General features: G+C 42.1%; 1 protein-coding gene across 1 annotated transcript in view; it reads right to left on the reverse strand.

Annotated features, from left to right (window-relative positions):
* Window positions 1–21,293, reverse strand: part of HGF (hepatocyte growth factor) — a 96,951-nt gene extending 75,658 nt beyond the window's left edge. The window contains exons 1-4 of the mRNA XM_074984166.1: window positions 21,123–21,293; window positions 12,564–12,729; window positions 7,023–7,135; window positions 5,867–5,981 (exon numbers count right to left, since the gene is read on the reverse strand). Of these exons, the coding sequence (XP_074840267.1) occupies window positions 5,867–5,981; window positions 7,023–7,135; window positions 12,564–12,729; window positions 21,123–21,198 (470 nt within the window). The 5' untranslated portion in view covers window positions 21,199–21,293. The remainder of the gene's footprint in view (window positions 1–5,866; window positions 5,982–7,022; window positions 7,136–12,563; window positions 12,730–21,122) is intronic.
* Window positions 21,294–24,151: the final 2,858 nt, after the last annotated feature.

Here is a 24,151-nt window from a genome sequence, read left to right on the forward strand (position 1 = left end):
AGAGCCTGTTCCTGTCCTTTTTAGGTAATCAGCCATTGCCTACTCACTGGTGTGAATGTAGACAGCAAAGTTCTTTAGTTGTGGATCGCTACCCATTAAAGGCCCTTTGTTGGCCAGGTACTTCTAACCTCTCACAGGCCACACTTCACAACGGGGTAGTCACATCTCCTGATGAGGTCTTCACAGAGACAAACATTTGAAACACAAATATGTAGAAAATACTTATAACTTCAATTACAAAAACAATACATACACAAAAATAGGAATTTCAGATCCAGCAAATTATACCATTGAAAATGATAGGTTACAGGTCACATGTTGTACAAAGCATATGTCAGTTATGCATATTTATATTCATAACCCGTTTTCCATAAGGCATGAAGAAAATGGCAAAAAATGAATACGAAACAAAGAATATGGCTCATAAGACTGCCAATGAAAATCAGAGCCTTTCACTCTGATTTATAGCCCTCTCAGCCAAAGCTGGCAATGAGCAATTCTAGGATCTCTCTTTGGTAGTACAGAAAGAGTTGCTGTTCCCACTACAGTACAAGCTGAACCTCACTGATCTGGAACTGTCTCATCTGGCAAACTCCATAATGTGCTATGATTTTAGTTAGCTGGAAAACCATTTATCATGAGTGTGGCCAAGTTTCCTGTGGTCCCAGAAAGTTTGTTTACAGCCACCAGTCCTGACTCTCAGTGTTCTGTAGTTACTCAGCTGTAATTTACCCCAAATTTCTTCTAAGAGCCCAGTAAGCAGCAAAAGTGTTGGTAATGGTCTAGAAAATTTGACCTCCCATTGTCTGGCAAATTCTCTCATCCGGCACCACTCAGGTCCCAAGGGTGCTGGATGAGAGGTTCAACCTGTAGTTAATGGATGTGTTGCCACATGGCGAAACCATAAAACACCCTTTGATTAGTATGAATTGTCACATTTGTTGGCAGCTTTATCAGAGACCCAAAGACTGAGGGGGCGTGAAGTTTAAACTTAACTTTTAAAGTATACCCTAGAGGTGAGAAGAGAATTGAAGCACATGAGCATGAAGAAGCTGGAAGTGCTCCTGAGAAGTATCTGCTCTGTGAATAACTGAAGACCATATCCATGGTTCTCGGCCTTGCACTTTTCACAGCACTATACTCACTTTAAAAAAAAAGAAAAAAAGCTAATACAACTGTTTTTCTGCAGAGCCTCAAAATAAAAAGGTTAATACAGGGAGAGAAACAAAGGCATAAGATGCCATCATCTCACTGCACTCAGTAGAATGATTCCCATTGATTTCAGTGGATTTTAGATCATTTCCATAGGGAGATGGAGCGGCAGTAAAGTAAAAAAATATATTTCCTTTGTTTAGTGATGAGCCCTTTGGAGTGAGTATTTGTGTTTTAGGACTCGTCTTGATTAGGGATTTGCCCTAATTACAGCCAGTGGTGTAACAGGACTGGTAAAACTCCCAGGAAAAGAAATTATCAGCATAGGTAGAGATTACTCTTCCTTGAAACTAGAGTAAGTGCTTCTGAGTTAATGGCCACTCTGCTCGGCTTTTGATGGAGCTTACAATAGTGTGAGGGCTACAAATAGGACACAGATCCCCAATTTAGAACTATACCTTTACATTTTATTTTTAAAAATTAATTATCCAGTTGTTGCTCTCATACAACAGAGCTGCTCCAATTCATACAAGAACAGCACACATAGAGTTGCTGCCTCACTTGGCTAACTGCATAGTATGAATAAATAACCAAAGGGAAAAAAAGGAAAAATCCCTTTCTGACCATGCCCCGCAAAAATGTACTTTGTCGTTTTTTCCTCTGCTTAAATAAGTCTTGGAACAGACCGAGGTGGAAAATACCCTTTACTCACATCCTGGCTGCAATCAGCAATGTGTAGAAGCATTATTTAATAGGAGTTTTTCTTATTCTTGGTCCTTGCTGAGAACAATTTCCTCACTTTATTGCTGCCCATTACATATTTGGATTTTTTCTCTTCTGCACTCTCATCATCAAACTCTCTCAAAACACCTTAGATATTGTCTACATTTGCTATGTGTGGCAGTAAAAAGTAAGAAAAAGACAGCTCTAGGCAAACTTTTCCAATGGAGAATTACATCTTATGTGCACTAAGTGGTGTGTCACTCCATATTAAGAGTATTCCATTTTACTATTTTACCACTGGAGAGTCTGTTAGCTCAGAAATGATAGCCACTGGCAACGGTCAATCCAAATTATCCTGAATATACTCTCTGAACAAAACTATTTCTGAAATCATTCATACTATATAGCATTATGTTGAGACCATGATGGCTGAGAATATGCAAAAGCAGCATCAGTGTGTTAATACAGCACCATGGTGAAAATGCAGAATGAAGAGAACCAGCCAGGGCAAGACCTCCTGAGACACAGAACTGTTCTGTAAGACCCTTGCATCACCACCTTTCCCTAAGACGTGTGCTAAAGAAAGGAACAAATCTTCAGGCTACAAGCCAGAAACTCAAACCAGCAATAGCTAAAGAAGCAATTTCAGGTAGCATTGAAGTCATTATAGCACTAACAAGAAGCTTGCAAACATATCTAAACGATGTTCTAGATCAAAAGTGTGCTACACACTAGCTCTTCACCACATGTTGCTATTTGGCCAGTTGAGTGTGGCTTGAACAAAAACTCAAAATTGTTGCATTCAATTTTTTAAAAAATAAAAAACAAACATGTTAAGAAAATAAAAAAAATCCTCCCTCTACAATATTACCTGGTAATAACCAGATGTTGTGACAAAACTGACCTAAAACTCTCATCCTACATATTAGTAAACCCAAAACATTCCACTGTTTGCTTCCATCTCATCTCACTCAAGCCTCAAATGATTAATTTAAAATTCCTGATGTTGCGAAATGAAATTAGCATGTGGTCACTTTATTTATCAAGTGACCTTTTGAAACTAAATATATTGTGTAAGGCAGGAGTAAGTCAGCTTCGCAGCATGCTTCTCAGATGAGTGACCATACAACTTCATTACAACCATGCAAAAGTAAAACTGGTGAAGATATTTACAGTGACAGCAAACCAAATTACTCTATCCTGCTACAACTGCAGTCAATGGAATTTTACCAACGGTCCCTAAAAAAGTGCTATCTGAGCATGATTTTGCAAGATTCTGAGTGCTGAAGTCTCAGTTGCTTTGACAGCTAAGGATTCAGTTCCTTTCAGAATCAGCCCCTAAACTCAAGAATAAACTCCTGTTTACTGTACTTTTCTCTAGTTACTGATGTTACACACACATACACAATCCTAAACCTGAAAGTATAAACCAAAACAATTCTATATATATTTATTATGACTAATTCAAAAAATGATAGCCAGGACTTTTCAAAACCTCTACAAACTGCATGTAACTCTGCTTCAAGGCCCACTTAAAACATATTTAAAAAGGAGAGAGGGGTAATTAACCTCTGGAAGTGAATGACAAGTCATTCATTTATTTGTTAGTGATTTCAAATACCTATCCCATGCTCTAGGTACTTTAAACAAATATTACAATCCATAAGATTTGCAACATGAAACAAAAAATAGGGATGATTTTAAAACATGAACACCCACAAACCTGCCACCCTACATTCTTAAATTTATTCTTTTCCCAATGGTCTGGGAGAGAAAGTCAAAGGATGAGGTTTGCAGAATTTTACAGCTCATTGTAAATTTAAGGGACAAATTCTGCTCTCATTTAATGCTGACGAATATCAATGTAGTGTAATTTCACTTCTCAGGGTAAACGAGGGCAGAACTTGCCTCCCGGAATCTTTAACATCAAATTATAGATTTTTAATATCTAGAAGAGATTATCCTATTCATAATGCCAACATTTACATGTGGGGCTTTTCCCTGCAGAACTGAGCTTCTGTCACAAAAAAATGCAAAGCATCTACATGCAAAATGTGCTTTGTTGCTAGTTTGTTAACAAAACCCAGAATACCCACAGGCAGCATTATACCTCTTCCTGTTCAGGTGTAACACCTCTTTCAACAGTGTTCTGTCAACAAAACAGCTGTGTAGATGTTCTAAGGGCCTTATGTCAACAGACAGGGCTTCTGGTTCCCCAGGTAACCCTCTCTGCAGAACTTCCAGTCCGCCGTTCTGTTGAGAGAGGGGCAGGCAGTCTGGCTGCTCTCTGTTGACAGAGCAGATTATTCTTTCGATCCACTTTTATGTGTAGACGCAATCTGTCTACAGAAGTTTTGCCAGGAACTCTCTTCTGACAGTGACTTCTGTCGACAGAGGCTTCTCATGTACATGTGGCCAATGTGTATAGACAGCTGCAAACATATGATACACTGGCTTTCAAAAGGTAGAGAGTTTGATGGTTGCTGGTGTTGGTATTATGACTCTACTGTGGTTAACCCACATTTTAAAAAGAAATAGCCTAATTGGTTAGATGGACTGGTAGGATTTGGATGCAAGGGCCACCAGCAGAAAGGAAGGAAGAAGATTGCTCTATAATCCTCCTGATCAGCAATAGTGCAGCCCCTTGATTCTACCCTCTGTACACCTCCCATCATTTGTACTTTCCTCATCGTTCTTAGCTATGAGACAAGATACTGCTTAAAACTGTTTTAGAGCCAAGTGGTTGTACTGTAGCACTCAGCCTGCTGGACACACCTTTAGTCAGCTCCTTCCTTCACAGCAAAGTATGGTGCAGGTTAGAAACCCTACAGCCATCACCACCCACCATGCTTCCAATCAGAAACAGCATCCACTGAGTAATAGTCACACACTTCCTCCAACTAGCTCTAATGTCCACCCAGCACAGCAAGAAGCACTCTAAAGTCACTCCTGGATTGCTGTCTCTGCAATATACACCACCATGCTATCTCGGGGATCTTTGGGCATTTATGATTATTAAAACTAAACTTAATATTAAAAAATTGCATCTGTAAAAGATAATGAATTTGGAGGCCCTGGCAAAAGAAAATCTACCAGCAGAATATCATAGACATAGAAAGTCTGTGGATCTCAGGCTTCTTTAGTTGTTTGAGAGGGATATGAATTAGGTCATACATAGGTTACTGAATTCAATGGAGTTATTTAGTTATTTGGTGACATAACTGAATGTAGAATCTGATCTACCACCTGTCACAAAAAGTCTTCATTTAAAATACAGGTTGGTAACTGAAAAAGTCCCAATTAGAAAATACCTAATATTTCTGGTTCTAGTGACCATTTCAGAGACTGAGGGGTGAAATGCCCAAGACTCTGGAAGGGGAGTAGAGTTAAAGACTCATTTGTTAAATGAAATATAAAACAGAAGCTACACCTCATCATACATACTTGTATTCCATAATATACAAAATATCAGCACAGTTCCAAGAGACCATGTCTACATGACCCCAGAGCATAGTAGTTCTGCCAGCAGCACTTCGCTAATGAGTTTCAAGAAATTGCAAATGGTTTGTAATTTGAATACTCATGCAGTTAATTAGCATAGCCACATAAGATTTTGCTCTTGGCAGAGGGGACTGGCAGCAGTAAAGAGGCCAAATGGATGGACCTCTGCTGGCTAAACCTCACCTCCTCCCCGCAGCTCCCCCCACAGTTGCCAGTCCCTTAACCCTGAAAAATTCAGGGATAAGGGACTCTTGACGGGGGAGTTTAGCTGGCAGAGGCACATCCACACAGCCTCTCTACTGCCGGCAACCCCCTCTGCTGACAGCAAAATCTCGCGCAGTTATGCTAATTAGCTATGCTAAGTGCAAATTAACCATTTGCAATTTCTACAAACCTAATTAGCATAGTGCAGCTGGTAGCAGCACCATGCTCTAGGACCATGTAGACACGCCCAGAGAGTTTGTCCTTCTTATGTTCAGACTATGCTTACCTGTGCTCGTGGGGTATCATAGAATTCCATGCCTGACACTGGATGCCACTTTTTGTAACAGAAATTGTTCCCCTGTAGTTTGCGCCTTTACCAACGATACAATTTCTAATATAGTCTGTTGGCAGAAAGCAAGAAACAAAATAAGAACCTAGTAGAAAGTTTTGTTTACTTGTTAAAAATTACAGCTGGTCAACATTTTTCAACCAAAATTTTTTGCCAAAAAGTAGTCTTCCTCCCCCGCCCCCCGCAAAAGTGATTTGCTTTTCTAGGAAGTCATGTCATATCATAACTTTTATTTGTTTTCCACAAAAAGTGCCTTTTTCAAAATAGTTAATCCTAAACACTATCAAAAACACTACTGAAGAGATTAATTTCTTTTATCAAAACACATCATGGCCGTGTCTACACTAGCCCCAAACTTCGAAATGGCCATGCAAATGGCCATTTCGAAGTTTACTAATGAAGCGCTGAAATACATATTCAGCGCTTCATTAGCATGCAGGTGGCCACGGCACTTCGAAATTGATGCGCCTCGCCGCCGCGTGGCTCGTCCCGACGGGGCTGCTTTTTGAAAGGACCCCGCCTACTTCGAAGTCCCCTTATTCCCATGAGCTCATGGGAACAAGGGGACTTCGAAGTAGGCAGGGTCCTTTGAAAAAGGAGCCCCATCGGGACGAGCCGCGCGGCAGCAAGGCGCATCAATTTCGAAGTGCCGCGGCCGCCCGCATGCTAATGAAGCGCTGAATATGTATTTCAGCGCTTTATTAGTAAACTTCAAAATGGCCATTTGTGTGGCCATTTCGAAGTTTGGGGCTAGTGTAGACGTAGCCAATGAGTACTATCAATTCACAACGACAAGGGTGGCCTGAACAGGAGCAAAACCAAGTCCTTTAATTAGGCCCTTAAGTAAGCAAGCAGTTCAATCCAGCACACAATATGGTACATAAATACCAAATGTCACACAACTAAGGTTCTTAAGTATACAATCCATCACTGTGCTCAAAAAGATAAAGGGCATCATGTAAACAGAGTTCTAGGCACAACAGATCAACTCTCAAACGCACAAACCATCCTTCCTTCAGGCAAGACATAGTCATAAATATCACTTGCTGGCTCCCTTCTCAATAGCACTGCATTGGGGGAATAAATCAGTTACCTTTCCTTTCATACAGATCAAACGCATGGTCTTGCTTCTTCCTCACTCCATTTGTCATGCTGTTGAAAGCAAACCAATGGCATCGTTTTGTAGTTCTGTCAAAAGCAAAGGCCCTGAAAAGAAAATCTCAGTGAGGAATGGAATTCTACATGGTTTATAGCAATAGTAGATGGCATGACAAGAGATCTATTTGTTTTTGTTTGTTTTTTTTAAACTGGAAAAGGTACAGAAGCATCTCAAATTGGTATTTAAACCCTCAACTCAGCTGACAAGCATAAAGGAAAAAAGAAATTAAGTGGCTGTGGTTGTTGCACTAAATACCAGTTTTGCTGCTTGTACAAATGTCAGATTTGACTAGGTATTAAAAATCTCTATTTTAAAAGTGAAACTAATGTGGCTGAGGTAATATGTGAAACCCCAGGTATGTTCTTTTCTAAAAATGGCATTTCCTTCACATAGGACATCTGGAAAGAAAGAGGGAGACACACTGTATTGAACCTTAAAGGCCAAATTCACTCCTCATGCAATTAGATGCAACTCATCTTACTTCAGTTCAGTGGATTTACATGGAGATGAATGTAGAAGATTAACTTGAAAATAATGGCAATACCTTGCACCTATACAATATCTACCACCCCAAGACCTACAATATTAATTTAAACTTCCTACAGGCATACAAGTATTTCATCCATGTGGCTTAAATATCAATGGAAGCTCAAAGTGGAATCAGGAATATTATTTTTAATAATTGCAGTTATAAACCCCTTTCTTCCCATTCCAGCTTTTCTTGTTGTTTTGCTCCACTCCAGTTTTGGCTTTTTTGCCCCTTCTCTCTCACCCCGGTCTGTCCCTCTAAGCATAGTCACTTTTATCCATCATCTGCTTTCTCCACTCTGCTCTGCAGCTACTCAGAATTACTGTAGGCTCTCTCATGACCAAGTCTAGACTTCATCCACCACAAGCTCAGCAGGGAAGGATAGCTTGGCAGCTTGAGCATTGGCCTAGTAACCTCAGAACTCTGAGTTCAATCCTCAAGGAGCCCACTTAAGGATTGGGGCAAATAGATGCCAGGGATGGTTCTTGGCCGTGCTAGGAGGGCAGACTAGGCTAGATGACCTCTTAAGGTCCCTTCTAGTTTCAGGAGATTATACACAGCCTACTATTTAAAAAAAAAAAAAAGTTTGTCCACCTCTCAAAATAAAACCATTTTTCCAGCTTCACTGGCTTACACTATTTCTGCAGCCTTATTAATAGATTTTTAAACATTTTTGACTCCTTCCTAAAATCCCCCATTTCCTGGTGCCACAAGCCTCTCTTTCTTTGTAAGATTTCATTGCCTTTTTTCAAAGAAAAAATATTACATGATAAATTGCAGCCTCCCTCCCCTTCATCTTTTTTCCTTAACACCCCCACCAAAGTTTCTTGTCCTTTCTCTAATCATTCTGCCTGTTTGTTGGACTCCAATCACTCCAATTTGCCCATCTGCCCCTTCTTCAGCCTCTGTAAGCATATGTCTACACTACTGGGAAGACTGACCTGGTCAGGGTGGTTCTTCTGGAGTTTTACTTTGTGTGCCTAACAGACATGCACGAAATTGAATTGTCTGGGGTCGGCAGTCAACCCCTGTACTCCTTGATAATATGAGGAGTAAAGGTCAACAGGAGAAAGCTTTTCATGTCGACCTCTCTCGCTGTAGACGGCTGAGTAAGTTGACTGCAGATAAGTCGATTCTAGCTACACAACTGCTGTAGCTAGAATTGTGTATTTTCAATCAACTTAACTCCCTAGCCTAAATTCTGCCCAGATCTCCTGAAGATTCTATATCCAATCTCCTCTTTTCTCACAGTAATCAAGTATTGTCCCCACTGATCTCTAAACATGTTCTCATTTCTTCTCTTCAATTCCAAGCTCATCAAATGCATCATTTATAGCCATGTCCTTGAGTCCTTCCTCCAGCTCCATCTGGATATCTTCCAGTGCAGCTTTTTCCCTCTCCACACAAAGATCTCTAACAATCTTTTCCTGACCAGATCTTCAGGGCTGTTACACTCCCCAAATTATTCTTAGGTTTTACTATTTTTATTATTGGATCTGACAGCAAACCAAAAAATAAATTAGTCTTGCAGCTTGACTCATCGTTTTTATCTTATGTCTACAGTCAGTTTCATTTTCTGATTGTCTCACACTAGCACAGTGCTATGGATTGGGCTTGCAATAGTAAAAGAGAAAGTTAAATGTTTATACGTTTAAACATTTATATTTCAAAATATTTCTTTTTCACTGGCATTGAAGAAACCCTGTCACCCTACGTGGACTCTCCTGCCTTTATACCAATATTTAAGGCCAAATTGGCTTAGAGCCAAAACCCAGCCATACCAACAGAGGGCCCTTGATATGAAAAGTTCAGTTAATGCTGCATGGGAGATCTGGGTTCTGGGAGCCTAGGCAAGAACTGTGAATCTTCCCACAATGTATGGAGCTGAACAGCATGGAAATCTCTGCCTGACATTGAGAAGTGGGAGTTGGGTGGCAGCATAGAGAAGCAGCAGATGCAGGGCCTGTGGATCTACGAGGCAGATTTGTAATTCATTGTAACTCAGGAAGCACATACAAACCAGTAGTGGGACAGTGTTGCCACTCTGCCACGTGGATGAAGAATTCGTCCCATCTAACACCGTGCCCACATTTCTGTATCTCTCCCCAGTATGCCGCCTTTTTACTCAGGCTGTGCTCAGAGGAAAGGATTTGCCCCTGAATGAATGCAATAGCCCACTGTCATAATGGAAAAACCTTCACAAATGAGAACGTAATAAAAAAATATGACCAGTTATAGATTATTTTTCATAACGGATTAAAATAACACACATGCATTAACGTACTTTTCATGACACAACGGCCAGAGGAGCCACTAGTGAAAGCTTGAAGCAATTTCCTTGAGCAGATGTGGGAATTTAGCTTCAAATTCTGGCAGAGTTCAGAAATAATTCTTATATTATGAAACTAAATTAATCTTATTTTGGGCCCCATTCCTGCAATCCTTCACCTCAACTCACCATGCAGGATCCCATGATGATGTCTTGAAGCTCATGTATGACCTGATCCGGTCCCACTGAACACAATGGCCGCATCTACACTAGCAAGTTCTTTCGAAATATTTTGGAAAGAAGGGGCACTTTTGAAATATCCAGCAGAGCGTCTACATACACACAAAGCGTTCTTTCGAAATTAAATCTTGTTTGTGTGTGGAGGCACTCTTTCAAAAAAGTTCTTGAGATCTTCTGGGAGGACTTCTTTCAAAAGACTGCTGTAGAGTAGATGTAGGCAATGACTGTGGGTTTAATCCTGTTCTCACTAAAGTATGAGTGGGAACAGGAGTAAGCCCACAATCATTTACATCAGGTGAAAAGGAAGGTCAGGTAGGTGCAAAATGCTAACTACATTAATGTTCTCTGTAAGATGTGCACTTGTATGGCCATTCAGAAGAAATTCAAACATCACCCAGCTGATTAGTAGAACACCCATAAGTAGGGTTTGTATTTCTGTTGGTGGTGCACATTCACACATGCCTCATTGCACATAAAATTTATTCCACATATGGATGGAAAAGAATCCACACATTCTTGTATTCATTTTTCTTGGGTGTACATGAATGCACAAGTAACATGGCAGTGTGGGACAAGATCTAATGACTTTAGGAGTCAGAACTTACACCATCCAAGTTCTTGACTCCAGGGGGAGAACGATCAAGCTACATATGAAGATTTATGCAAGGAAGGGTCTCCAAATAAAGCATCTAATACTGCTCCCAGTTGTAGTCAATGGTAAAATTCCCACTGCCTTCACAAAACAAAGCCAGCAGTCATATAGTATCTTAAAGACTAGAAATTTTATGTATTAGGAAACAAGCTTTCATGGGTAAGACACTGCCTTCAATGTTGGTTGATCCTATTTTCCAGCACAGAACTTACCTGCATCAATCCTCAACAATCATTTTCTTACTTTTGTAGTCACAACCTCAGATGAACACAAAGGGAAATGCAGAGAAACTAGAGGAAAATTCAGGTCTGGTGCATAATGGACAAAACAGTGTGTTTTATTCCAAAAGAGAGTATAGAACAAGTGTTATTATAGGCTGGGAATCAATCAGCTTCAAGATGTGCTGAAAAAACTACAGCAGGCGCTTCGGGATAGTTATAGCTCAGAGCCTCCATTATGTAATTATTATTCAGACCAAATGTTTGATCACATTATATCATAAATTCTATGTACATGGCAATAAACTTTAGCCATTCAACCATGTTCCATGTATAGAATACCCACTGAAGTCAACAGGAGTAACATGCAAAGGATGAAGGCAGAACATGACTTAAAGTGGTGCTGCAGCTGTAATATAAAACAACCATTTTTAAGCAATGTAGAAAAGGAGGAAAAGAAACAAACATTCCTTTAACAACCACCAACACCATAAAGCAAACTATCCACATCTTAATTTGAGTTCTTTTCTTCAGTTCTACTGTGAAAAAAGGGGGACGGGGGAAACAGATTGCACTGTAAAAGAAGTCAGATCAACACCAATTTCAGATTAAGTGTTTGAAAAGAACAGAGAAACTCTGATGACAAAGAGCAAAAATCAAAGCTGTCAAAATAAAACTTCAGTCCATACAAGCCATAGACCTGATCTGGCCCACTAAACTACCTCATCTAGCTTGCCACTGGCCCACAGTTCAGAGCGAGCCTCAAGTAGGTTTCCAGCTTGCTGCACTCCTGCATACTACTCAAAGCAACTGGATGCAGAGCCATGTGCGTCTCTGTGCACTACACACCCTGGAGTGGGCATGCTTCGTGCACTGCCCCCAGCCCCACCATAGTCTCACAGCTCTCATTTGTCAGAAACCATCCAGTGGGAGTTACCTGTGCCCAGGCAGCAAGCAATGCCCACTCACAGAACACATGGCCTCCACAGCTAGTCACTCTGAGTGGCAGGTAGGGGAGCAGCAGGCAGGGAGCCTGCCCAAGGCTCTTTCTGGGACGCTGGCTGGAAGCCACCTATGGTCAGTACCTCCTGGCCAGAGCCTGCAACTGGCACCCCAGCCCCACCCACACTCCAAATCCCTACCTGAGATCACATCCTAAATCTTCTGCACCCCTCTCCTGCGCCCATTCCCCTCCCAGACCCTGCACCCCTTGCTACACCCCAATCTCCTACCCCAGGTCACAATCCTTTTCTTCACACATACTCCATCCCAGATCCCACAACCTCTCCTATGCCCTAGTACTTTGCACCAAGCTCCCTTCTCCACTCAACCTCCGTCCTGGCCCCGCACCTCCTGCATTAATATCATGGAAGAGTGTGGCCCTTGACCACTTACCAAATTGTCAAAGTGAACCCCCATAAATTGTATGGCCCACCTCTGCTCTATACACTGCTCTCTATCCACCCTGGCAGTCCTACTGATGCCAGCGTAAGTGGCGTCCTTGGCTAGAAGGCAGCGTCTGGGTCACTTTAATAATAAAACAAAAATATCAGATGTAATAACTTACTTGCAAGGGAATGAAAAGCTTTTATTCCTGCTGCATCTCTTAGCACATTGCTCTGTGGTGTTTAACAGCTTGGTTTTTCTCCCTAGTGATAGGTCTGATCCAATTAGCATAGTCTCAGCCATCTTTTTGAAGTCATGAAGAGCATTTCTCTTTTTCCCTTTGCCCTCTGCGGAAAAATTGAAGAAGACAAATGAAGATAATGATTTCACTGGACAATACATAAAGTTTGTGAAGAATCCAAACCCACACCAGACCCTATACCACAGAAGACATGTCACTTGCTGTCATTGATCTGCATTCATTCAAAACCACAGAGATCTCTAAAAATACAGCAAATAATTTCATATAAACAATTGAATAAGATACTAGTCTACAAGACTAGGCAAGGATTAATGCTAGGAGTACACCACTTTATTTTCCATGATTAACTTTCTTGTTTCTGCTTTTGTAATCATTTTTTCTCTTTTAGGAGTTGCAGCGATGCATATCACAAAAGATGTTTGGCAGCAAGAGGTTACAAAAGAGGTTCACTAGCATTTATTACTTTTTGCAAATATAGACCACAAGTCCAATTCTTCATTACCTTCCACCAAGTGCAGTTACTTGTGCCAGTGTAACATGAGTTAATGTTATTGTGTCAGAATGGAGTGATTTACATACACTGCGCAATGACATAAATGACTACACAAGAGAATCAGGCCTCCAGTCTCAGAACGGACGTCCACCAACAACAGGAAGGTTTCCAGAACTCCTGACTAAAATTGAACCCTCCTGTTGTTTGAAAGGCTGTAATACGCTCACTCCTTCACTGAAAGCTGCTCAACCAACCATTCAAGAGGTGATGTATCTGCTTGGCATCTCAAAAGTTTGAAGTGGTGTGTGTGTGGGTGGGTGGGTGGATGGGTTCTTGCCTTCCAGACTAAGCTTAAGATATCAAAAACAGCATTTTCTGAGACAGCCTATCCCTCCTGCAACAAAACTGCTGCCTGCCTCTCCCCCTCATTTCAATCTGTGCAAGCTGAAGAATGGGATACAGCTACATATAGTCATTTATTTTTCAAGGACAAATCACAATGACTGCCAGTTATGGGCAGGATGATAGAGACTTCTTATACCAGTGGTGCTGATTACATTCATGGGATCTTATTATTACATAAAAAAAACTTTTGTTTAAAATTAAAATGGTAATAGATTCCATCATTCCTCACTTTTTTTTCCTGCAACTCCTGCATTTCGTGGACAAAGAATTAATCACATGCTAAGGGGAGAAATTTATGGTGAGACCATTGTTAAAATATCAACAACATATCACTGATATATATTTTCCCTTTATTGTGTAAAACAGGGCAGCTTAAATGAAATTGACTTTTCCATAATACTGATGCTGGGACTACCAGCATAAAGCAATCCTTATTTGACAAGAAGTAGTACAATGCTGAAAACTCTTAAGAGATTTCTTTATTATTGCTGAATTAGTTTTATAGAACCTGAGCCAAGATTTCTATGACAAATGAAGGTGAGAATGCATTCAGTAATATCAAAATATTTCTTTCCAGTTTCTGCTGATAACATTTCCCACGCACTGATAAATGTCATTATCATAAATCTCTATGATAATGGGTTTTAACCTGTCAGTAGCTAGCATGAGAGAACTTGATAAAAAAAATCAAAAGTAGCTTAGTTAAAGTAGCCCAAAAATAATGTTACATAGAGGTGTTTTTCTTTCTTTTTTAAAAATGAACAGTTGCCCAAGGACGATTAAGAGTCTGATCCTGCATTTAGCAATTTTCAACAACCTGAAGCAACTATGTTCTGAGGCCCTCACTGCAATCCATGAGAAAAAAGAGTCAAATTAATCCTTCATGTACTTCCATGCAAGCCAACAGAGCTATACCATTGATGAATTTTAAGTGTCAGCACTTATAACTTTAGTAATAACCCTCCCACACAGAAATGGTTGAATGAGAGCATGAACTTTTACTTTAAAAATAATCAACTTGATTTATTACATAATCTTAAACAGTTCTCAATAAAAGTTCTCTATCAGATTAAAGCCCTTCAGATTCCAGGAGGTAGTCAGGAGATAATGCACAGCATGAAGGATGATCACTGAAGCATCTCTAGAGAACAGACGAACCCTCACTTGTCCCCATCTACACATGCCAGCATGACAGAGGCCTGGTCTACACTAGGGATCAAAGCTGATTCCAGATATGCAATTCTAGCCATGCCATTTGTGTAGCTAGAATTGACATATCAGGACCAACTTTCTGCCATGGTGTAGACCAGGCTTCTTCAGGTTTGCACCAATGTCCCTTACTCCACACGGCAGAGTAGAGTACCAGGGTTGACGGCCAAGGCCAGAGAGTTCAATTTTGCTGTGTCTTCACACAGACAGCAAAATTGATCCCCAGGAAAAAAAAAAACCAATCACAGCGCACCAACCCCCGGTAAGTATAGACATACCCGTATTTTCAGCTTTCTACGCAGCTTTCCTCAGAAATGAACAAGCTCTTGAGTTTTTGCTTGTTTCTGATTATTCTTTTTTTTAAACAAGATATCTACCCTGTTGTCAAATTCAGTTGTAAACAAGGCAACCTCAACATAGTAGTATTTTTATTTCAGTATAGCTGGTGAAGATGACCCCATGAGGCAAGAGAGAACCTATGGATGACCTGAACCATCTACATGAAGATAAAGCTAACATTTCCCTTGTCTACATGATGATTTTAAAATAAAATAGATATGTCTTTGTTAAAAGACATCTTTTTTGTATTACAAACACTTCCATAGAGTACACAGCTATAGAGTAACTTCAGACCTGCAGAGCCAAAATGAAGCCTCCATCTGTTTCATTTAGTTAAATCTCCAATTTCTACTGAGTTGTCAGATATCTCCCAAAATTTCAATAAAATCAGGGTTCTAATGCATTCTACTTGTCAGCTCCAAGTGTTTCCACTTACGGCCTTATTACTTCCAAGTTGTAATGAAGAGAAACTACAGAGAGTAAAATCTTCTACATTTCTACACGTAGCAAGGTCATCAGTACTGGAGACCTACCCACACCAGGATGTCACTTGGGAATGGCACTTCTCAATACAAACACAAGCTCACAAGTGATTCCAGTGATCATCATATTGATTATAGTGACCACAGTCACAAGTAATAAACTAAGTTCACCTCACTTAGAACTGGTAACAGAACAGTCAGAAGCTACGTCTACACAAGAAGGTTCTTCCAGCAAAACCAGGCTTTTTTTTGGAAAAACCCACAGAGAATCTACATGCAAAATGTGCTTTTTTGGCAGTTTGTCAAAAAAACCCAGCACAACCACCAGCAGCATGATACCTCTCCCCGTTCAGGTATAACGCCTCTCTTGACAGTTTTCTCTCGAGAAAACAGTGGTGTAGACACTCCAACACCTTTCTGTCAACAGACAGGGATTCTGGTTCATCAGGCAGCCATGTTTGCAGAGATTCCAGTTAGTCGTTCTGTTGAGAGAAGGCCAGGCAGTCTGTCTGCTCTCTATCGACAGAGTTGCTTGCTCTTTCAATCTGCTTTTATGGGTAGATGCAATTTGTCAACAGAAGCTTTGCTGAGAAATCCCTTCTAACGTCACTTCTGTTAACAGATGCTTCTCGTGTGGACATAGCCAGAGGGTAAAATTATTTGTGGTATAACTGTTACCCGTTCAATGTAAGAAAACTAAACTTTGCAAAGAATAGGAAGTAAATGCAGTGCTGATGTAAACTGTGCTTCACAAATGAATCGAGAAGCAAGCAATGAAAGGACTGAAATGCATCTAAATTTAAAATATTCACTGAGGCACAGAGGCGAAATAAACAAATGGCAAAGATTATATTCATTAGGAATAAATGTAAAAACAACCACAGAATATGATGCACATTGCCAAACGAAAGGAGCAACCCTTCTGCAAGAGAATGCTGCATATGTTCCACATTGCAAAAGAAATATAAAAGCAAAACATATTAACAAATATACAGCTGAAAGTGAAACCTGAATGGTGCCAATGTAGAAACCAAATTGTCTAGTTAGGCCTCAATAACATTTACAGAGCCAGATTACACAAAAGACCAGTTTCTGTCAAAGGAAATAAATGAAAAAAGAGATTTCAAAATACACCCTAGAGCTGAGTTTAGTATATACACAGAGAGCACATTGTTAAAATCAAAAACTATGCATTTAAATAATCCAGACAAAAGCTTATGGGGCAAAGCCACACTGGCATGTTTATATAAGAAGAGACAGCAGCTACCAGAGTTTGAAATAACTGAAGAGGAGTACCACACGTGTTGAAGAGTAGTCTGCAAATCTAAATGGTTAAATGGTGTAGAACTAGTCTACAAAACAGGATCTGAAATAATTCAATGAGGTTTTTAATGGACTAGTCTACTAGGACATTATTCATCGTGGTATATCATATATTGATACAGGTTGTAGCTTGCAACTACAAATATTTATGGAAGATAGAAGCTAAATTTGGACAGACAGAAAAATTAGACTATCAAAAGAATACTGACACCAGATGACTGGGTTAACAACATGGTCATCATAATAAAAATCAAACAAGTTGAAGATTTAGGTAGAATCAATTTTTTAATACTGCCATCAGACATTTTTTCTGAGCAACAAAATGATCAGACATGGTTCAAGTAGGCCATTCCTGGACTACTAATTTCAGGACAATCTTCAATTTTGGATGCAAGCCACAGTTTTTGGCAGACCCAGAGAAAGTATAATACTTAGCCTTTCCTTCATCCCTTTTGGTAGATATGTTCAAGTGACTTCCCTTTAGAACTGCTTCATCCCTAGCAATGTCCCAAGGCTTTGAGCATATGGATGAAATGAGTAATTACCTATGGCTGTTGATTTGGGGCAACAATGATCACCACAAACAAAAGTTAAAGGAAGTTCTGCAATGTACCAATGAAAATACTTTAAACTCAATCTGGCATTTTTTTTCATATTTAATTATGTAGGACACTAACTTGGTGAGAAAAGACTTTTCCTAGACCCAAGACAAGTAGAAATAATTGTACAGATGGAAAGTCACTAAATAAAGCAAGGAGACCATACAGATTCACCCTTAGATTGTCATGGTTAAGTGCTTCCCTCAGAATGCTACTTGAAAACAATACAAAATAGTTTGAGGTTAATTTTAGTGTTCAAAAGTTTTCTCTTGGCAAAACTGTTGTTGATAATGAACAGGTGCTTCTGTAACAGCAATCCAAAAAAAACACATATGGCTTGTTATTATTTTTGTGCTTTACTGGTGCTGTTGAGGTCAGTTGTCAATAAGGTGGGAGAAAGGAAGATAGTTTTGTTGACTGGTTCATTGGTACTCTTTATTTTACCAGTGACTTTTTCCTACAGCCAGCCCATCAGAAGCAGGGCCAGGATTAACCTTTCATTAAAAATCTGACTTTCAAATTTAGTAAATCCTATCTTCACAACTCATCTGTACACAGTACCAAAGCCCAGGAGGCTTAAGGTAACAGCAATACAAGATGAAGTGTTCTAAAGGCAAATATACATATGCACAGTTCTTCTTTTCCAGGGAAAGGTTATGTGTTCAGGAGGAAGCTGTGACAGACCAGAAGAACTGACTGTTCTGCTGTATGTTTTCTGACTTGCTGTATTTAGTCTCTGGCTATAAAATAAGCCCTTGCTTTAAAGATCTGTAGTCCTTCCACAGGAATAAGACCCACCCTTACACTTGACTACCCACAGTGAAAGCAACAATCTTGAAAGTGTTTGGTGTCACTTTCACTTCCAGCAGTGTGTGGTGTACATCTTGCTGCAAAAGGAGCTTGATGGCAGTTGTGTACGCAAGGCAATGGGAAAGGTTGCAAGACAGCCCGTCTCCCACACACGAGTATCGCAGCATAGTAGGCAGCCACAGAGTGGTTGAGGAGCAGAGAAATTGCTCAATGCTAGAACTGGGCTCCCCTCATCAGGTGGGGATGAAAAGAGGGAATGTGACGCACCCCTTTAGTTTCCATGCTTTCTAGAAGATTTACTCAGGGACTGCAAACAAAGTGTGCCGGTCCCATTTAGAAGATGGTAAAGTTGTTGCTGTAATATGTTCTCCCTGAGTGACTCATGAGGACTTCTAACTATGTTGGTCCTCCCCCAGATATTGCTGTTGCAGGCTAGCCCTAACGTGGATGCTCCTGGGACAAGTGCAAGTCTCTAGCTCCCCCTTATATCCTAAATTGTAACACCACTCTGCAGGGCCCAGAGGACGTGGTTTTGAGTTGACTGCCCTCCAACGACAGCAGGATAAGCAGGCCCATATCTCCTCATTGCCTGTCCTGTATTATCCCCACAAAGCCACCCTTCCTCACATACACAAGTATTACATTGCATATAATACTGAGCAAAAAAGGACTCAGAGGAAAAATGTCCTCCTCTGTGAGACAGATCCCCCATTTCCCTCCCAACTGTGGCCTCAGTTAAAGTGTTATCTCAATAAGAGATAAGCCTCTCTACTAAGAAGCTTTTCTTTCTCTGACTTCAAAGCACATTTTTCCAGTTTTTATGCAACATCCTAATCTCAAGTCTTTCTATTCTATTTTTCTCTGGTTATGTTGTACACAAAAATGCTATTACTGGAAACAGAAAATCTTTTTAAGTTCAGTAAACACTATACTGCATGTGAGAGCAAAACAAGCAGCCATTGTCACTCTGCACCAAATTGATTCTCTTAACCAGAAGGAATGTAGTCTTCAAACCAGTAGAGTACCATTTTGCTTTGCTAATGGCATATACTATAATGATTATTTATAACTAGGGAGTGAAGAAACTAAATCATATTAGACATGTAAAATACACACAGATATTCAAGCCCAGGAGCATGCAACACTCATATGGCTATGAATATTTGTACAAAGCATTTTTAATTTTTAAAAAACCTCCTGTACTTCATATTCATCTCATCCCATGTAACCCAGACAAAATGCTGTGAAACTTGATTTTAAGACAAATCCAATATTGGAGACCTCTTCCTGTGAAAATGTGATGCTTTTTTGTAAGTTATACCCTCTGTTGCATGTGCTAATGGCCAGTCCAGGGTCAGGTAGATATTTCAGTTCCACATTTTTTACTGAACTAAGCAGTCCTTTTTTTAACAGTGTAAAAGACATATTGCTTGGGAATACTTGGATATTATTAATAATCTCTAAATAGGCTGAATATGATGGGGAAAAACTGCGAGAAAAGTTTATAACTTATAGATTAGTTTCTCAGTGTAAGTGACAGATACCTACAGAATGTTAGCAAAAGGTAACAACTAGCTCCTAACTTCACATATTTATCTCATCTGTATTTCTATTATTACTTAAATGTTAATAAAGAATCAAACCTCTCACAGTTGACATTGTTAACTTGTATCAACACATCAATACATGTTCTCAGCAATGTATTCATTGCTTTCTCTTTTTCCCTCTGCGCACTGAGAGAATCTGATTTCTGAGTGCTGCAACTCAGTGACTCTGTGTTCATTTGGAACCTAACATGTTGGACCACCAACCCTTCACTGGACAAATTTAACATTGTTTATCTTCCCTGCCGGTCTGTGCAGCTATGTTGCCCATTGCTGCATGCTATCTTTCCTTCTGTCCTTAAGTGCTTCACTTAAGGGCCAATAAGAATACAGAGCCAGTCCATCAGCTATCAAATGGAGCACTTTAGGGAATCAATCTAACTAGACAGCATCCAAGAGTTGATTGCTTATTCTTGTTCATTCTTAGCACCTTCCACATCCTGATTTCAGCAGAAACTGAACTGAGACACAAATGAAATTAAAAATAATTTGGATTTAGAAATAACATCTTCCTGCTGCTGAATGTGCTCGCAGACATGCTTGCTGCTGGACAGTGATTCCAAGCCACATATCATCATATGTTTTGGATGCTCATTGTCATCTCAGGATTATTTAATCTATTACTAAGCAATAGAGCACAGATGTTTTCTCTCACCCTGATAAGAGCCTAGAGTTCCAAGAGGCAAGGATAAAATACACTCTGCCATTTTTAGTTCATTCAGTTCCCTGTCAGCTGAGACATCCCTAATTGTGGGTGTGAGTGAGAAGGTAGGAATCACAGAGCTAAACCACAACCTATCCTTGCAAATCATAGACACTGAAACACGCAAACGCAATGAAAACCCATTGCCCCGGATAGTATAATATTTCCATCCACTACTCCCCTTCCCACCAGAAGATCCCTCATGTTCAGAAACTATTTCCCAGGAGAAAGGAGAAGATCCCTTCTCTCTCCTTCAGTGCAGTCTGCCAGAGCAGAAGGGTTGCTCAGCTCCAGCGACACTTGGTTTGCAACGCCCCAGTTTGGGCTCTGCAGCCCTGTGGGAGGGAGAAGTGTGGCGTGTTTGTTTTACTGAGGTAAAGAGCCTCCGAGTGGAGAGTGGCTTTCGACTTAGCGTCCTTTCTAAGGGTTTGTAAACAACGCACACGCCTACCCACCAGCGCCCTGGGGAAGGAAAGCGGGATGGATGCAGGAGGGAGAGAGAAAAACTAACCTGCCAAAGGGAGGGCGATGGGCAGCAGCAGCAGCAGATGGAGGAGCAGGGCCGGCAGGAGTTTGGTGGCCCCCATGGTGCCCCAGCAGCTGGCCGAGAGGAGCGCAGGCGGTTCAAGGAGCCCAGCGCTCAGTTGGTCGGTCGGTGGGTCACTGTAGGAGGCTGAGCGAGCGGCGCGGCCTTTTATTGAGATGATCTAAGTTTGTTGTGTGATTAACTGGAAGGAGCTGGGTCCCAACTCCCTCTTACGGTAAGAGACTGTTTAACAACATCCCCTCTGCCTGCTCCCCCACCGCCCCGCACCCCCGCGCCGGCAGGGGCTGCCTCCTTCCTCCCCCGCCTGACCGCCCGCAGGGAACACGCTCCGGGGGCAGCGGGACGCCCCGCGAGCATGCATCGCCCGGGGCAGGGGCTGGCAGGGAGTTCCCGGGGGCGGGGCGGGGCGGGGCGGCGCCGAGCGCCAGGGTCCCGAACCCCCGCGAGTCACTGGGAGCTTTGCCTCGCAGATCGCCCAGCCCGGCCCGGAGAGCGAGCGTCGTGTGTCACTGCACCTCGGCGCGGACCCCCCTCCCGTCCCGCCTCAGCGGCACCCGGACCCCGCTCCCCCCAGCCGCCCGTCCCGCCTCAGCGGCACCCGCTCCCCAGCTCCCCCCAGCCGCCCGTCCCGCCTCACCGGCACCCGGACCCCCGCTCCCGCGCCGCCCGTCCCGCCTCAGCGGCACCCGGACCCCCGCTCCCCCGCCGCCCGTCCCGCCTCAGCGGCACCCGGACCCCAGCTCCCCCGCCGCCCGTCCCGCCTCAGCGGCACCCGGACCCCAGCTCCCCCGCCCGTCCCGCCTCAGCGGCACCCGGACCCCCATCCCCTGCCCCAGCACCAGCCAACAATCTCCCCCCTCCGCTCCCTGCCAGCAGCCGTGCCCCCCCATCACATCCTCACTAGCAGCTGGACTCCCCCTCCCCGTCAGCAACAGTTGTGCTCCCACCATCCCCTGCCTCATCACCAGTGGCCCCGCTTCTATGACCTACTTCACTGGCAGCCAGGCTCCACCCTCATACCCTGCCTCACCACCAGCCAGGGATCTTCCCCAACCCATCCCCTGCCTCACCAGAAGCGGTGGTTCCACCCAACTCCTGTATCACCAAAATGTACAGATCCCACCCTCCCCATAGTCCACTGCTTCATCAACTGTCAGAGCCCCCACTGTTCCCTTACCTGCCAGCAGCTGGGGTCCCCCATCCCCTTCTCATCGGCAGTCAGACCCCCATCTCCTGGCCCACCAGCAGCCAGACCCCCCCATATTCTATCCTCTGCCTCACCAGTACCCAGACCCCTTCATACACTCTATCCCCTGCTTCACAAACAGACAGACAGACCTCTCCTGTTTCTTGCTTAACCTACAGTGGGCCTCCCTCCTGCTTCACCTAGGGCAACACCCTCAGCCCCATTTCCTGCCTAACTTGCAGCCAGACCTCCCCACCTCTCCTGCAACCAGCCCTTCTCTCCATCTCCTGTCTCACCTGGGGCCTGACCATCTCAGCCAGCTGCCCACCTCCTGCCTCACCTACGGCCGGACAGCACTCATTTGTAGTTATATCCTCCTGGCTCACTTACTGCCAGCCCTGTAACTCACCCCTGACTCTCCTACAGCCAACCCCCTCCACCAATCTGCAGCCAAACCACCAACATCTTCACCCTGACCTAAGTCTCTCCCCTCAACGTTCAGACAGACCTTTTTCACTGCAACCTCCAGCTGGACACCTCCAAGTTCCCTCCCTCACCTGCAGTCAAATAACCCTTGTGTCCCATTCTCTTTCCTTCAGCTTCAGTTAAACCTTCAGGTCCCCTCCCTGATAAGCAGTCTTATTGTTTATTTCAGTCAAATTCTCCCACTGTCTCCAGATGACCCTGTTAAAGCAGCAAGATAGATACCCCACCGCCCCATCCCTCCACAACAATTAGCCAATTTCTTCCACAGACCACCCCAGCTCTTCCCATGCCAGGATGCCTGAACTCTCCTTCCCCACCCTCACTCACTCCACCAGCCAAGTTCCAGTTCCCTAAAATGTTAGAAAGTCAGAAGGGCAAATCAAAAAATGGTAAACACAAGCTGGTCTGGTGCAATTGGAAGAAACAAACAGCAGAACCCAAAGCCACGTTTATCATCACGTTTCACTGGCAAATGTCATCTAGGATTCTTTTTTTCCATCAAACTTTAGTGTTATTTACACTGAAGCAATCTCATTAATGCTGGATTTAGGTTGTAGATCATTTTAACATATAAAACTGTAGCATTCAAATTAGAGGGAAAATTCTGTTCAGGCTCCTATGCTGACCTTTACTCTGCCCCCTCATCACTGGAACCCAATCTCCTTCTCGCAGACAACACAAGCAGGAAGGAGATCATAATTCCCTTCATTTTCCACAAGCCAGCCAGAGACCTCCACTGTTGCCATGCCAACCTTCACAGCAGCCATATTCACTCTCCTTGTATTACTCAGAGAATCCTTCCCACTCCCATTTCTACTATCTACATTCATTCTACTCATTGCTTTTATCCCATCTTTGCCCTACTTAACAAATGCAAGCAATAAGTTTGAATTGACCTTATGCTACATATTACCATGTAACAACAACAAAAAAAAGTCTGACGCATATTTTGTATCTTATTGTGAGGTGCTGGCTGGTGTTGATGGCCTTTGTTATAGAGGAAGTCAGTCTCAATGTGCCTTCTGTTTTTAAACCCTGTGACTGTTACTTTTTCAAAAATTACCTTTTTTCTTAAACAGAGTACTTTGGAGAAAAATAATTCCCTATTTTTGAATCCCCAAGCATTATTTTTAATTTCTTCCTTCCATTTTATTCTCCTCATTGGTATAATGGAAAAAAGAGCAGGAGGAGAGAAGGTAAGGAAAAGTGAAATGAAAGAATAAAGGACATGAAGAGGTCTGTGCAGCTAAAATTTTTCCATAAGGAACATTTTGCTAACAATTGCAAAGTAAAAACAATGCTCCTTTTCAAAACTTACAAA

The sequence above is a fragment of the Carettochelys insculpta genome, chromosome 1, assembly GCF_033958435.1.
Source record: "Carettochelys insculpta isolate YL-2023 chromosome 1, ASM3395843v1, whole genome shotgun sequence".
Taxonomy (NCBI): domain Eukaryota; kingdom Metazoa; phylum Chordata; order Testudines; family Carettochelyidae; genus Carettochelys; species Carettochelys insculpta.